General features: G+C 38.9%; 1 protein-coding gene across 1 annotated transcript in view; it reads left to right on the forward strand.

Moving 5' to 3' along the window:
- LOC132393272 (coagulation factor V-like) overlaps positions 1-9,203 on the forward strand; it is a 38,297-nt gene extending 29,094 nt beyond the window's left edge. The window contains exons 14-18 of the mRNA XM_059968297.1: positions 20-175; positions 1,659-1,803; positions 6,138-6,286; positions 7,237-7,419; positions 8,707-9,203. Coding sequence (XP_059824280.1) covers positions 20-175; positions 1,659-1,803; positions 6,138-6,286; positions 7,237-7,419; positions 8,707-8,853 — 780 coding nt within the window. The 3' untranslated portion in view covers positions 8,854-9,203. The remainder of the gene's footprint in view (positions 1-19; positions 176-1,658; positions 1,804-6,137; positions 6,287-7,236; positions 7,420-8,706) is intronic.
- The last annotated feature ends 6,104 nt before the right edge of the window (positions 9,204-15,307 follow it).

A 15,307-nucleotide genomic window follows, 5' to 3' on the forward strand; every position in this document is an offset into this window, starting at 1 on the left:
CATTGCTGTGGTATTACAGGTTGACCTGGAAAGGCCAATGGTGCTCACTGAGATTGCTACTCAAGGAGCGAGACAGGTTTTTGTGTCTTATTTTATTACAGCCTTTTACATTGAATACAGTGTGGATGGAATCAATTGGAAGTATTACAATGGAAACAGCAGGAGCAACAAACAAGTGAGTGCAAATTATTAAGTATAAATAATTTAGCATACGAGTAGGTATGTACAAAATACTACTTTGAGTGACAGCTGTAGCTTATTTGGTCTTATTTTTGCCTGACTAAAGTTTGCGGGTCCCACCCTGGAGGCTTGAGGATAAATATCTAAATTCTTGTTTCGGTGAAATACTGAGGGTATGCTATGCTACTGCCTGACTATGTCATGGAGAAACTTGGTGCTTGGCTTCAGGCTGGTCCTGATCAACAAAATTGTTGGCAAATATAGTACATGATAGGCAGATTTTGGCCACACATCCACATGGTGGACTCCACTCTGCAACATCAGCGGCTTATGTTATTATTAAAACAACCTTACACAGTCTGAGTCATGGCACTGAAGAGTTGAAGGGGAAGTTTGGGCCCAAGTATTGCCTGCACTTTGAATTTCTATAGAGATTTTACCCACAAGTAAACTGGTTATTTTGGAATCTTCCTGGAATGAGATTCATGTTGGAGATGCTAGAGTCAAGACTCTAGTGAGCCCATCACTAAGACCTCCCCTGAGTATTTACCCAATGGTTCTTGGGGTTCCTGAAGTCCATCTGCTGCTCAACTTTAAGATTCAATCAAGTTTTAGAATCGGTGCCTGTCAGTGAAGAATCTAACTTCAGCTTATCGAATCATAGAAACTTATTGCACAGAAATGGGGGGTGAGGGGAGATGGCATTTGGCCAAACATGCCTTCACCAGCCAAAAATCAATCTTAGATATATCCTACTTGTTTCCTTTAGGTGCATCACCCCACATATTACAACTTCTTTTTTTAAAAGATGTAGTGAGAGTTTCTGCATCCATCACCCTTTCAGGCAGAGGGTTCCAGAGCCTATATCACTCGACAATTGTAATAATGTTCTCAATTTCCCTCTGACCTTTCTGCTGCGTAACCAATTCTATGTGCCCTAAGAACTGACTCACCGTTTAAAGACCTCCTGTAATTTTAAGCACCTTAGATAAATTTCAGAATCTCTGTTGTTCTGAAGAAAACAATCCCAAAAATGGCAGTAAATAGAAAAAATGAGATTACAGATACCAAAGATCTGAACAGAAGTGCTGGAAATACCCAAGGTTCAGCAGCATTAGTTCTGACAAAGGACCATGGACCTGAAACATTAACTCTTTTTTTTCTGTATATACTGCCTGACCTGCTGAGTGTCACAGGCATTTTCTGATTTCACACTCGGTCTGGGAAGGCTCTCATAACTACAAGTCTCCACCCCAGCAACAGTCCTATAAATCTCCCCTGCATCATCTTTGGCATTGTTTCTTGCTGTCCCAAAGGACTTCATTGCCAAAGAAGTAATTAAAAGTGTACTTAATGTTGTAAGTCAAGTAAAAGTGGAATTCACAAAAGTAGCTTGCAGTGAGTTTGTTTAATTTCTAAAATGTTATGTGCTCTTATTCCTTGTATAAAATTATTTCTTTTCTGTGATCCACCTGAAGATATTTAATGGAAATTCTGACAATTCTGGAATTAAGTTTAACAAGTTTGACCCGCCTATTATTGCAAGATACATAAAATTGTATCCAACATCCTTCAGAGAAAGACCAACTCTCCGTATGGAATTGTATGGTTGTGAAATAGAGTGTGAGTATAAGTTTTGCTGTTTTGTGTTTTCCCTCTTCTACCCTAGGTCAGAATTGATATGTCAGGAAAGTAATGAAATAATTTAAAAAGAGCCTGATATGTACATTAAAGGTTATAGCAATGAATAAAGATATCTTTTATCTACCCAATCAAGTTTATATCAATACCAGATTCCACTGCATTCTCCATTTCTAATGGTTCTTTAACCCATTCACGGGGTACGTGACAATAGTAAGAACATAAAATCATCAAGAGAAGTTGCTAAGTAAATGCATGAAGTTGTAACATGAATTTGAGTGTACATAGCTGCAAGGTCATCACTTTGAACAACAAAAATAAATAATTAAATAGTAGATATTAGAAATAATGGCAGTCCAAATAAACTTGATCTTAATGAAAATACAAGATTATGCTTGTATTCCTGGAACTTAGAGAAAGGGTAAGCATTGATTGGGTAGATAAAGGATATCTTTATTCATTGCTATAACCTTTAACTAAGCAATACAGTAATATAAATGCAAATATATTAAACAGGTAAGCAATTTTATATATAAGTATATAGTGTGTGGGTGTGTGTGTGTGTAGAAATAGAAACAAAACTATGCTCTTTCAAACCTAGGAGTAAATGGGTATAGTCTTACGATGATAAAGAGAGTTCAGTTCAGTTTGAGGTAGTTAGTTAAGTAACGTTGGGGAGAGAGAGAGAGAGAGAGAGAGAAGTGAGCTGATGCTGTTGATCTTCCCATTATCTTCTGAAATCCTGTTGTAGTCACCGACTATGACCATAACACATACGACCATTCTTCAGTGGTGGAATTATCACCCAGGCAAGGATGGACACACAAATAGTTCAACATAAGGTTCAGTACCCTGTGAATCCACAGGTACTTCAACAACTTGGAACACAGGCAAACGGGACAGCTGCCTCTTCTAGGCTTTTAATACCAGTCCCAGTTTCAAATTCCAGGTTCTCCAGATCCTCCCAGCTACTCTCTGGGAAACTCCCATCTGGAGCAAGCTCAACCTTGTGGGTTAAAACAACCTTGTCTGCCAACCTAGCAGACTCCCACAAGGTAGCAGCATCCTTTTCATCTAGGTATGCCCTTACATCATCGGGAACATACTCCTTAAATTCTTTAATTACAACCAGCTCTTTCAAGCTATAAAAGTCACCAGGGTCCAACACTGGACCTCCCAGCTGCCATATCTTCCTCTCAAACTGTCTCTGTCTTTCTGCTTCCTCAGCCTCCAGCTGTTTTACTCACAACTCAAGCTCCCTTTGCTTCTCCTCAGCCTTGAGTCTTAATCTTTCCATTTAAACCTGGGTCTCAAACCCACTAGGTTTACTTTCAGGAAATAACTCCAACTCCTCTACTTTAAACACTCATTCAAATACATAAAACTCGGCTATGACCCTCTGCATCTGAGACCTCCTCGTCGTCGATCTCATCTTCGTAAGTTTCAACTTTTTTTCAATACTCAACAGCTCCAATCTTCTGGCATCCTCTAATGCCTCAGAGGTTGGCGCCTCCAAAAATTTATCAACATCCATTTCTGCTATGTTTCCACACAACCAAATCAAATAAGGGCATTTCCCAATCAATTCAAACAAGCCCTCACACAATTCTGTTCAAATCCTGGATGCAGGCCCCAATTTTGTCACGTACCCCGTGACCGGGTTAAAGAACCATTAGAAATGGAGAATGCACTGGAGTCTGGTATTGATATAAACTAATAGTGTTTATTAGTAACTAAGCAATACAGTAATATAAATGTAAATATTATTAAACAGGTTAGCAATTTTATATGTGTGTATGTGGAAATAGGAACAAAAATAGGCTCTTTCAAACCTAGGGGTAAATGGTTACAGTCTTATGATGATGAAGAGAGTTCAGTTCAGTTTGAGGTAGTTAGCTGTGTAATGTTGGGGAGAGAGAGAGTGAGCTGATGCCATCGATCTTCCCGTTATCTTCTGAAATCCTGTTGTGGTCACCGACTATGACCATAACACATGCGACCATTCTTCAGTGGTGGATTAATCACCCAGGCAAGGATGGAGACACAAATAGTTCCCCACTGGTCGCACTTTTTCACACTGTGAGCCACTGATCAATTCCCCGAATCAATCCTTCAAAACCCCACCTTCTTGTGGGTGCAACAAAGCTCATTCAGTGTCCGAACCTGTGCGTCTTGTGGTATATCTGGGTCCAGCAGCTGATCTGGTATTTATCTCCACATATTGGACACCAGCTGTCCATCAACCTGCTCTGCCCTCCTCTCTCTGCAAGAGTTTTACAAGCAGGCAAGGTAAACAATCTGCCGAGCATTCATTCATTCTCTCTCTCTCTCTCTCTCTCTCTCTCTCTCTCTCTCTCTCTCTCTCTCTCTCTCTCTCTCTCTCTCCCCCCCTCTCTCTCCCTCTCTCCCTCTCTCTCCCGCTCTCCCTCTCTCCCTCTCTCCCTCTCTCCCTCTCTCTCCCTCTCTCTCCCTCTCTCTCCCTCTCTCTCCCTCTCTCTCCCTCTCTCTCCCTCTCTCTCCCTCTCTCTCCCTCTCTCTCCCTCTCTCTCCCTCTCTCTCCCTCTCTCTCCCTTTCTCTCCCTCTCTCTCCCTCTCTCTCCCTCTCCCTCTCTCTCCCTCTCTCTCCCTCTCTCTCCCTCTCTCTCCCTCTCCCTCTCCCTCTCCCTCTCTCTCCCTCTCTCTCCCTCTCCCTCTCTCTCCCTCTCCCTCCCTCTCCCTCCCTCTCCCTCCCTCTCCCTCCCTCCCTCTCCCTCCCTCCCTCTCCCTCCCTCTCCCTCCCTCTCCCTCCCTCTCCCTCCCTCTCCCTCTCTCTCCCTCTCTCTCCCTCTCTCTCCCTCTCTCTCCCTCTCTCTCCCTCTCTCTCCCTCTCTCTCCCTCTCTCTCCCTCTCTCTCCTCTCTCTCTCTCTTCTCCTCTTCCCCCCCAAACAGTGTCCAAAAGCCCGTCTAATTTTCCCAACATTTTCAAGTGATTGTCCATAGAAAATATGAACCCTAGGGGTACATAACACTATGAATCATTATCACAAATAATCAGATAAATGGCTTTCTATTATGTGATCAGAATGACAGATTAAGAGCCTGCAAAAGTCTTTTTCATACAGTCACATTAGAAATCCACAATGATTTTCTCTGAACAGTCCAATATTTCCTAAGTGTTAAGTCACTCCAATTTTAATTATTGAGTCCATTAACTTCTCCCTGTCATATTAGTAGGTTTTCTTTTTTTTTTCTCATCTTTCTTAAATAATTGATTTACATTGACAATCTAAAGGGGCAATTCCTGAGTTGTAAAATTTCAAGAGGTTTCTTAGATTTTTTTTCCCTACAAACTGTGAAAATCAAGTCCAGGTCATTATGTTCCTGTGGTTTGGGTGATAGTCATATATTTTCCATTACTCTGGCAAATCAACCATATATAATTTTCCTCTGTGTTTTTGTTGATTAACTAACTTCATATCTGCACATGCATTCTCCTTTAATCAATTTTGCTAATGTCTATTATAAGGTATTTAAAAAGTTTAAAAAGTTCCTATTTATATAAACATGCTTTTAAAAAACTCAGTTTTGAATGGATAAGTTAGTCAAAAATACTGTCTTCAACAAATCCTAGTTTATGAAATTATGGAAGAGGAGAATACAATTACAGGTGTCCCCCGGTTTTCAAACATTTGCTTTACGACAGCTCACTGTTATGAAAGACCTATATTAGTACCTGTTTTCGCTAACCAAAGAGGAATTTCGCTTTTACAAAAAAAAGACTCCAGCGTTATACGTGTGTTTACCCTGAGAAAGACTACCATGACTGTGAAGCCTTGTGCAGGCAGTTGTGTGCACATGTGTGTACATGCCGATTTTTTTCCCCTCCAAATCAATTTTGGCTCGCTGTCTTCCCAATTCTGAAACTACACCGTACATACGATATTTCCACTTTATATAGGCTTTATATTTATTATATCATTCCTGCTTTTACTATATATTTGTGTTATTTGGTATGATTTGGTAGGTTATTTTTTGGGTCTGGGAATGCTCAGGAGTTTTTCTCGTATAAATTAATGGTAATTGCTTCTTCGCTTTACGACATTTTAGCTTACAAATGGTTTCACAGGAATGCTCTACCTTCGGATAGCGGGGGAAACCTGTATATAATTAATCTTAGATTCTAAAAGTCATAGAAACTGATTTCACTAATCAGTCATCACAGTTTTCATTTAGATAATAAGTATGTTGGTATTCATTTTTCATTAGAATTTAGTGGAATGTTAGATTCAAAATATATAGATTTATTTATTATTTATATATGCACATTGCTTTTCAGATTGCTCACAACCATTGGGAATGAAGAAAGGAATTATTTTAAATGATCAGATAACTGCTTCATCTTTGCTGTCTTCATGGTGGGGTACTTGGTCACCACAACTGGCACGTCTGGACCTAGGCGGCAGAATTAATGCATGGAGACCTGATGTACGCAGGAAATCTAATCTGTGTCCTCTTGCTGCCAAATATTCTGTATAGCTGTACAAATTAATTCAAATTGTTCTATTTATTTGTTAAGTTAACATATGTAGGTATTATTTCCCTTCAGATGTGTTTGTTAATTCAAATTGTTAAAGCTAATACTAAAATGCTTTGTGAAGATAAACACAAGTTTTGTATTCCATTGGTGGAGTAGGTTGTTTGATTTACTGCTTTTAATGAATTAGAGATTGTTATTTTATAATTTGGGTTTACTAAGCCTCAACAGTAACTGTCCCTTTGGCTCCTAGTTCTGAATGAAACCTAAAATAAATTGAATTATAATTTCACTTTTAAGATGGGTGAGGAGGAGGAATCAGGGTTCTACAGACCAATTAGCCTAACTCAATGTCTGGAAAGTACTTGCGTCTATAATTAGGTTAGAGTGAATACTCTGAAATGTTCCATCTTATCAGAGAGACTCTATGAATTTGTAACTACTAGATCAGATGGATACATAATTGGCTTGATGATAGGAAGAAGCGGAGGGTGATGCTAGAAGGTAGTTTCTCGGACTTGGAGGCCTGTGATTAGTGGTGTGTCACAGGTTCCATATTGGGATCATTGTTGTTCATCATTTGTATGAAAGATTTGAAAGAGAAGTGGTTAGTAGACTTTCGGACAACATAGTGGTGTCATATACGGTGCAGGAGGTAATCAAAAGTTGGAGGGGATCTTCCTCAGCCTGCTTCCATGCTATATTGCTCTATTATTCTGTATCTTATATCTGTTCTGCAGAGGATATTGGCCAGGATGGAATTTAATAATTGAAAAGTCCATTTGCACCCAAAGTCAGAACAAAGTGAAGTATAAAAGTTGTAAATGGCAGGATTAAATGACAAGGAGTTATTAATAGTCAAATGACACTATGAATTTCAATATCTTATTATTTGATCCAGGAACTGAATAAAAATCAATGGCTTCAGGTTAACTTTGGAAAGAAAATGAAGATAACTGGTATTATTACACAAGGGGTCAAGTCTTTCACCGCCACGATGTTTGTACAAAGTTATGCAATCCATTTCAGCTTTGATGGAAAAATATGGATGCCATATACAGATCAGTCAAGTGGAAATGAAAAAGTAAGTTTGTAGTTCATTAGCATCAATGAAACACAATGTTTAGTGTGACATTAGTAGCATTTTTCCATGTGTGCAAAGTATTTTATATTTAAGGTTAAATTACATGCAGCATGTAAGTTGGTCTATGGTTGCTAATAACTAGGTCAGATTCAGCTTTAAAACTATTTATTATCAAACAGCTTACTTAGACTCAGAGGAAGAATGAATTCATGAGGAAGTGCAAGAATACTGTTCATGCGGACAGTAAAGATGAATTTGATTATAAATTAGCATATTTAAGTGGTTAACAATTAATCAAAAACAGAGAAACTAAATGAATTAAATTATGTATATTATATTAGTAAAGCTATTAGTAGTAGTTATTTAGTACTATTAGAAATACTAAAACTATGTCATTCAGATGTGGCTTCATTGACCCACATGTTTTGGTCATGTCCCGCTTTACATAACTATTGGAAGGACATATTTGCTACCATTTCCTCAGTTTGGAATATTGATTTACAACCTCATTTTATTACTGCAATTTTTGGTATACCAAATGAGGATGATAATCAGTTTTCCCCTTCAATTAGACGAATGATTGCTTTTGTAACATTAATGGCCAGAAGGTCTATATTACAAAATTGGAAAGAAGTAAATCCTCCTACCACGTTCCAGTGGTTCTCTCAAACTATTTCTTTTCTGAGTTTGGAAAAAATTAGAAGCACTATTTTTGACTCATCAATTAAATTTGAAGAAACTTGGGGACCGTTCATTCGACATTTTCATATGAATTAATTTGGCCTCTTCCAGACCTTCTCTTTACTTATCCTTGTTCAGGTATGGAGTTCCGGAGTTTTTGGCACTATCATATACAAATAAACTGTTATTATTGCCCATGTTAGTTTAGTTTAGTATTTTTTTAATATATTTTTTGCCTGTATTTTTATAATTTTTTTCTTTTTCTTTTGATGATTATTTTTATTTTTTTCATATAATTATTATAGACTTGATTGATAATGTACTATGTTTCTATGTTGATATTTTAATAGGATATTGTTATCCTACTACTAATTCAATTTCAAGTCTTATGCATTTATAACCTATTTATTATTATATTATGTTTCTTTTATTTATGAAATTCAATAAAAAGATTGAAAAAGAAAGAAATACTAAAACTGAGTTTGGTGTTTCTCCAAGTTTTGAATTTCAAAATTTATGGGAGAAAAGTATCTTCTCCACTGAAAGTGTAAGTCTAAAGATTTTCCAATTAAAATAGTTTTAATAGATATCATTTTCATTTCACAGATATTCATTGGAAATACTGATTATTACAGACACAAGAAAAGCTACATTAGTCCTCCCATTTCTGCCACACATATCCGTATAATTCCAAAAAGTTGGTACAACAGCATTGCACTTCGAATAGAGCTCATCGGATGTGCCATTGAATGAATATTTTTGCAAGTGTATTTGTGGAAGAACTACTTGTACAAAAAGATTTTTCTAATTGAAACCATCAGTGCATTTTTGGGGAATTCTACATTCTCTGTGGATAAATGAATTTTGATGTGAAAAATTCAAGTAAATTTTCATTTGTTTATGATATATCCTATGTTGATTGTAAATAATGCAAGAAAAAACAGATATGATTAGCCTGGGAGAAGAAGAATGAAATGAGAAGGAGGATCTGGGGAATGATTGGTAATATCACATTAGGGGGCGTATAGTGTATTTGATTATTTTGTATAAAGGTAAATTATATTCCTGGAATTATAAATACATTTGTTGTGAATAAAATAAGCTTTAAGGGTAAATATTTGGTGAATTATTATTAAGAATATAAAGAAGACATTACTATCCATATATGATCAAAGGAGAATATGACTGTACTGTATTGTCATTTCATGAATATGGCTATGAACTAAATATGTATAAGGGAGCCTCTAACCTGATGGCATTGAAATTGAATTTTCTAACTTATAGCATTAAATGGAAGTGGAATTAGAGTGATTGGTCACAAGGAGATCCTGGTTGTTACGGCAGATGGAGTGAAGTTTCTCTATGAAGCAATCTCCTAATCTGTGTTGAGTCTCATCAAGGTAAAGGAAGCCACATCAGGAGCACTGGATGCAAAGAAATGACAAAGATGGATTCACATGTGAAGTGCTGCCTCACCTAAATATTGTTTAAGGCCCTGAATGGTGGTAGGGACAGGTATAACATTTGGAATAGTTGCAGTGATAAGTGTTTGGTTGGAGATCAGTGGGGAGGGATTAGAGGATGAGGGACTCACGGGGAGAGCGACTCCTGCAGAAAGCAGAGAAGGGAGGGGAAAGGAAGATGTGCCTGGTGGTGAGATCTCATTGAAGATAACAGATGTTGTAGAGTATGTTATATTAGCTTTAGAGGTTGTGGACAGGAACCTTTGCTGTGGGGGGGGGGGATGGGATGAGGGCAGATGTGTGGGAAATGGAGGAGATGTGAGTGAGGACTGCATTAATAGCAGTGGAGGGGAACCTCTAATTTCTGATGAAGCAGGACATCCTGGAATAGAAAGTGTCACCCTCAGAACAGATGCAGTAGAGACGGAGGAACTGAAAAAAGGGAATAGTATCCTCACAAACAACATCATGGGAAGCAATATAATCAAGGTAGCTGAGGAAATCAGTGGGTTTGTAAGAGGTGTTGGTGAATAACCTGTCTCCGGAGATGGAGACAGATCAAGAAAGGGGAGGTGTCAGAGATGGATCAAGTGAACTTGAGGACAGGTGGTGAAGTTGATAAAATTGTTAAGCTTTACATGGGTGCAAGAATTCAGGTCACCAATGTAACAAAAGAGTTGGGAAGCATTACCTGTGTAGGTTTTGAACGTGGACTGTTCCACCTAGCCAACAAAAAAGCTGGCACAGCTTGGACCCATAAGCTGGTGAGCCAGATGACATCAGTGAGGAAATTATTGGAATGTATTCTATGTGATCAGATATATATGCATTGGATAAATGGGGCCTAATTAAGAATAGTCAATGTGGCTTTGTGTGTGGTAGATCATGTCTAACCAATCTTTTTTTTGAAGAGGTTACAAAGAAAGTTGATGAAGGAAAGACAATGGGCATTACCTACATGGATTTTAGCAAGGCATTTGACAAAGTCCCACATTAAGAAGGTTTGGTCACTTGCATTCAGAATGAAGTAGTAAATTGGATTCGATATTTGCTTAGCAAGAGAAGCCAGAGAGTGATAGTAAATAGTTGTCTGTCCAACTGGAGGCCTGTGCCGAGTGGTCTGCCTCGGGAATCAGTGCTGGGTCCATTGTTTGCATCCCTATTAACAACCTGAATGATAATGTGGTAAACCGGATCAACAAATTTGTGCATGATACCAAGATTGGGGGTGTAGCAGACAGGAAGGTCCCAAAAGCCACTGGCACAGTACAGTAGTTTTGTGCCATCAAAGTTAATCCTATGGTCATTGTAAATGCAATGTTCTGCTACTGCCTGGGAAAGGAAGTCAATGACATAGAGGAAATAAAGTTTAACAATGATGAAGGTCTCGCCCTAAGTAAGAACTGAAATTAGATTGTAAACAAGGTGGGAGAGCAGAAACCTAATTGGATGAAGACTAATCAATCAGGAGGGACAGACTGGGGGAGGGGGGGGGAGTATAAATGCCTCCGGACTATACATGACCAAGTATCAACCTTAATGAAGATGGCAGAGTTGGTCATCAAAACATTGGTTATAATTGTTAACCGTACCCAGCTGAAAGCCAGAGAAGAGTTTATTTGTCAGAGTAGGACTTTACTTCCTGGAGTCGAGGAGAACGAGGAAAATTTTGATATACAAAGCTGAGGGGTTTAGATAGGACAAATGCAAATAGATTTTTTTCCACTGAGGTCGGGTGAGACCTGAGCTGGAGGTCATGGGTTATGAGTGAAAGATAAAATATGTAAGGGGAACGTGAGGAGAAACTCCTTCATTTAGAAGGTGATTCAAGTGTGGAATGAGCTGCCAATGGAAATGGCGGATGCAGGTTGGATTGCAACATTTAAGAGAAAATTGGATACGTACATGGATGGGAGGTGTATGGAGTGCTTTGGCCCAGGTGTGGGTCAATGGGGCTATATAAAAATAACAGTTTACATGGACCAAAGGGTCTGTTTCTGTGCTGTAGCACTCTATGAATGTCCATGTCTACCTTAGTTCTGGAGAAAGTGGAAGAAGCTGAAACGGACATTGGAAGTTTACTCGTAGTTCTGGCAGAGGAGGATGATGGTGGAGAGGACATTGTTTGGGTCTGTTATCAAGAAAGAAACAGAGCATTTAAACCTTTCTTCTGGGGCATAGAAGTGAGCAGGGATTGGATGTCTGTGGCGAAAATGAGGTGTTCAGGGCCAGCCAGGTAAATGAATTTTGTTGAAGGGGTTGAGAGTATGTTAACTGTCACAGATGTAGGTGGGAAGAAATGGATCTAAATGTTAATTCTTTTTCCCTTTCCAGATACTGTCTGACTAGTGAGTATTTCTAGTATTTTCTGCTTCTATTTCAGATTTCCAGCACCTGCCCTTTATTGATTTTCAATGATTGGAAGCTAAGCCTTTGCTGTTTTCTCCTTTACCTATTCAATTATGGTATATTGTTGCAGCACTGGAGGCCTATCAGTCTATCATGTCCTGCACGGTTCTGTATCAGAGGAACTCACTAGTTCCATTTCCTGGGTCCTTCTCTGCAGCCTTTTCTCTCCATATATATTCCTCTCAGTTACAATACAACCCACCTCCACCACATCCACAAACAATATCTTCATATTTAATGTTTCAAATACACCATGTTACTGGATTTTCCTCAAGCCTGTCTTAATTGTAGCTTCCTTTTTTTAAATATATATTTAACTTCTGATCCTTAAACCTACCCTCCCCCACACACACTGAAGGTAACAGATTCTTACCATACCTTCTGTTCAGACGTTACCTCAGCCTTAAAGAAAACAGGTTTAGCCTCTCTAATCTATCTTCCTATCCTAATCCCTCATTAAATCTTATCTGAACCTGAACACCACATATCCTTCCTGTAATACGGTGACTAGAATCAGAATCAGGTTTAATATCACCAGCACAGGTTGCCAGATTTGTTAACTTTATGGCAGCGGTACAATACATGATCAATAAAGTATAAGTGTGTGTATCACTCTCTCTCTCTCTCTCTCTCTCTCTAAATATATATAGTTACGGATTCAGCAACAATAAATATATAAGTGAGGCAGGGTTTTTTATAACAAATAAAACATTTATTAAACACTGAAAAACAAACCCCCAAAAGTAAACAAACAACTAATCAGTTGCTGTGTGGCAGCTTAAACAGTTCTTAAAGGAATAAAGCGAAAACAGTTCTTAAAGCGATGTTGCAAAAACAGTTCTTCAAAGTAGTACTGCAGAAGTTCAAAATGCTTACAGTCCATTAAAGGAGAGACTTTTTAGACAACTTAAATTCTCTTTCATGTCGTGTTGTTGCGGTTCCCAGTCAAACTATACTTTTCCCGGAGAATTTACGAAGATGAAAATGAAACGGCTTAAAGGCACTGACCGTTCCTTTACAAAACTGTACCCAACCCTTTCTGCTATTATTTGCAGGGGTTAGCACAGGCACAGCCAACGAATTCCTTCCGAATAAGGATCAAACAAGGTTGAACCTGTTTCACCGTCAAAATCGACTTTCCTCGATCTTTTAGCTCCCGAACTCCAATCTTCACTCTCCACTGATTTTTAACTGGCAGTATTATAAGGAAATTGCAGGCAATGGCCTTTTAAACTTTAGGCATTAAATAAAACTCCACCTTTCAACCAAACTGCGTCATAATATTGGACCGTGCAGTGGCATGGAGTCAAAATGGCAAATCCAGTCACGAACTGCCCCTCCTCACAGGGAAGGGTCCTCCTTTTATACCCTGTTTAAAAAAAACCTGTCACATGACCTCTACTGGTGGGAAAATGACGTTACTCCACCATCACAAGGCCCAGCATATCTTCAACACCACTGTCACGTGACAAGTACAAGATACACATGGGTACGTAACTATATATATACATACACATTATGTGTGTGTGGAAAACTAAACAGTTCAGTTAAATAAGTAGTGTCGAAACAGAAAGAAAAGAGTAGTGAGGTAGTGTTCATGAGTTCAATCCTGCCGAAGGGTTTTCAGCCCAAAATGTCGACTGTTATATAGATGTTGCCTGGCCTGCTGAGTTCCTCCAGCATTTTGTGTGTGTTTCATGGATTCAGTGGCCATTTTGAAATCAGTGGGGACGATGCTGTTCCCGGATCACTGAGTGTGTGTCTTCAGGCTTCGGTACCTCCTTCCTGAAGGAGGGTTATGTCCTGGGTGGTGGGAATCCTTCATGATGGATGCTGCCTTTTTAAAGCACTGCTTGTTGAAGATGTCTCAGATATTAAAAAGGCTAGTACTCACGATGGAGCTGACTAATTCTATGAGTTACTGCAAAACTTACTGCTGTTCATTTCGACCTTGTACTGTAGCCCCCTCCCCCCTTTACCAGACTGTGGTGCTGCCATGGTACATTTGTAGAAGTTTTTGATCAAATTAGTTACTAAAGCAAATCTCAAACTCCTATTGAAATATAGCAGCTGTCTTGCCTCTGTATCATTATCATCATCATCATCAGGTGCCATGTCCAGTTTGAGTTTTGACTGTCATGGCCCACAAACTCCTGTTTCGGGTCAAGTGGATCAATTCATTGGTATTCATTTCCAGTTCTCTGGCTGCTGTCTCCATCATCATTTGTTTTTGCCTTCCTCTTGCTTTCTTCCCTTCAGTCTTCCCCATAATCACCATGCATTCTAACTCCTCTTTCCTAATCATATGTCCAATGAAGTTATGTTGCCTTTTCATCATCTCATACATTATTTCTCTTTTTGTGCTTGCTCTGTTCATGACATCCTCGTTAGATATTTGTTTTGTCCGTGATATTCTTTGCATCCCCCTTAAAAACCACAACTCTGCTGCTTCGTTTCCTCATGTTATTAGATACTGTCCAACATTCTGAGCCATATAACATAACTGGGTAAACGTAACATTTCAGTACTCTGAGGCAGGTTGTCATGCCTAGTTTAGTGTTGGTCGTAAAGGTGTCTTTTGCCATCCCTATTCTTTTAGTGTCCATGTCGCACCTGCCATCTGATGTCACCCAGCTTCCTAAGTAGCAAAAGTGCTGTACTTGTTTTATGTCTTCCCCGTTTATTCTCAGCCTGCAAATAGGCTTCTCCTTTTTTGATATCACTGTACATTGTCTTTTTCCAATTGATCGACAGACCCAGTTTTGCACTTTCTTCAACAACTGTATCAATTAAATTTTGTGGTTCTTCCTCCATACTTGCAATTAACACAGTGTCATCCGCATATCTGAAATTATTGATGTTTTCACCGCCAACTTTGGTTCCCAAGATGTCTCTTATTTTTTGTGATATTGTTTCACTGTACACATTAAACAAATCGGGGGAGAAAACACACTCTTATTTAAAGCCTCTCTTGATTTTCGTAAACGGATTCACTTCTCCACCTATTCTTACAGTGGCAGTTTGTTCCCAGTACAGATTTCTGATTAGGCGGAGGTCTTTTGAACCTAGATTTAGAGTTTCCTGTAATATTTCAAATAACTTATTGTGCCTCTTTATTGTTGTATCAATATGTTCCGTACAGTTTAGGTCCTCAGAGATATCGACTCCCAGGAACTTGAAACTGTTCACTCTCTCCACTTCTGATCCCTCTGAGGATTGATTTGTGTTCCCTCATCTTACCCTTCCTGGTCCACAGTCAGCTCTTTGGTCTTGCTGATGTTGAATGCAAGGTTGTTGCTGGGACACCACTCAACTATCTGGTATATCTCTCTCCT

The sequence above is a fragment of the Hypanus sabinus genome, chromosome 4, assembly GCF_030144855.1.
Source record: "Hypanus sabinus isolate sHypSab1 chromosome 4, sHypSab1.hap1, whole genome shotgun sequence".
NCBI classification, from domain to species: domain Eukaryota; kingdom Metazoa; phylum Chordata; class Chondrichthyes; order Myliobatiformes; family Dasyatidae; genus Hypanus; species Hypanus sabinus.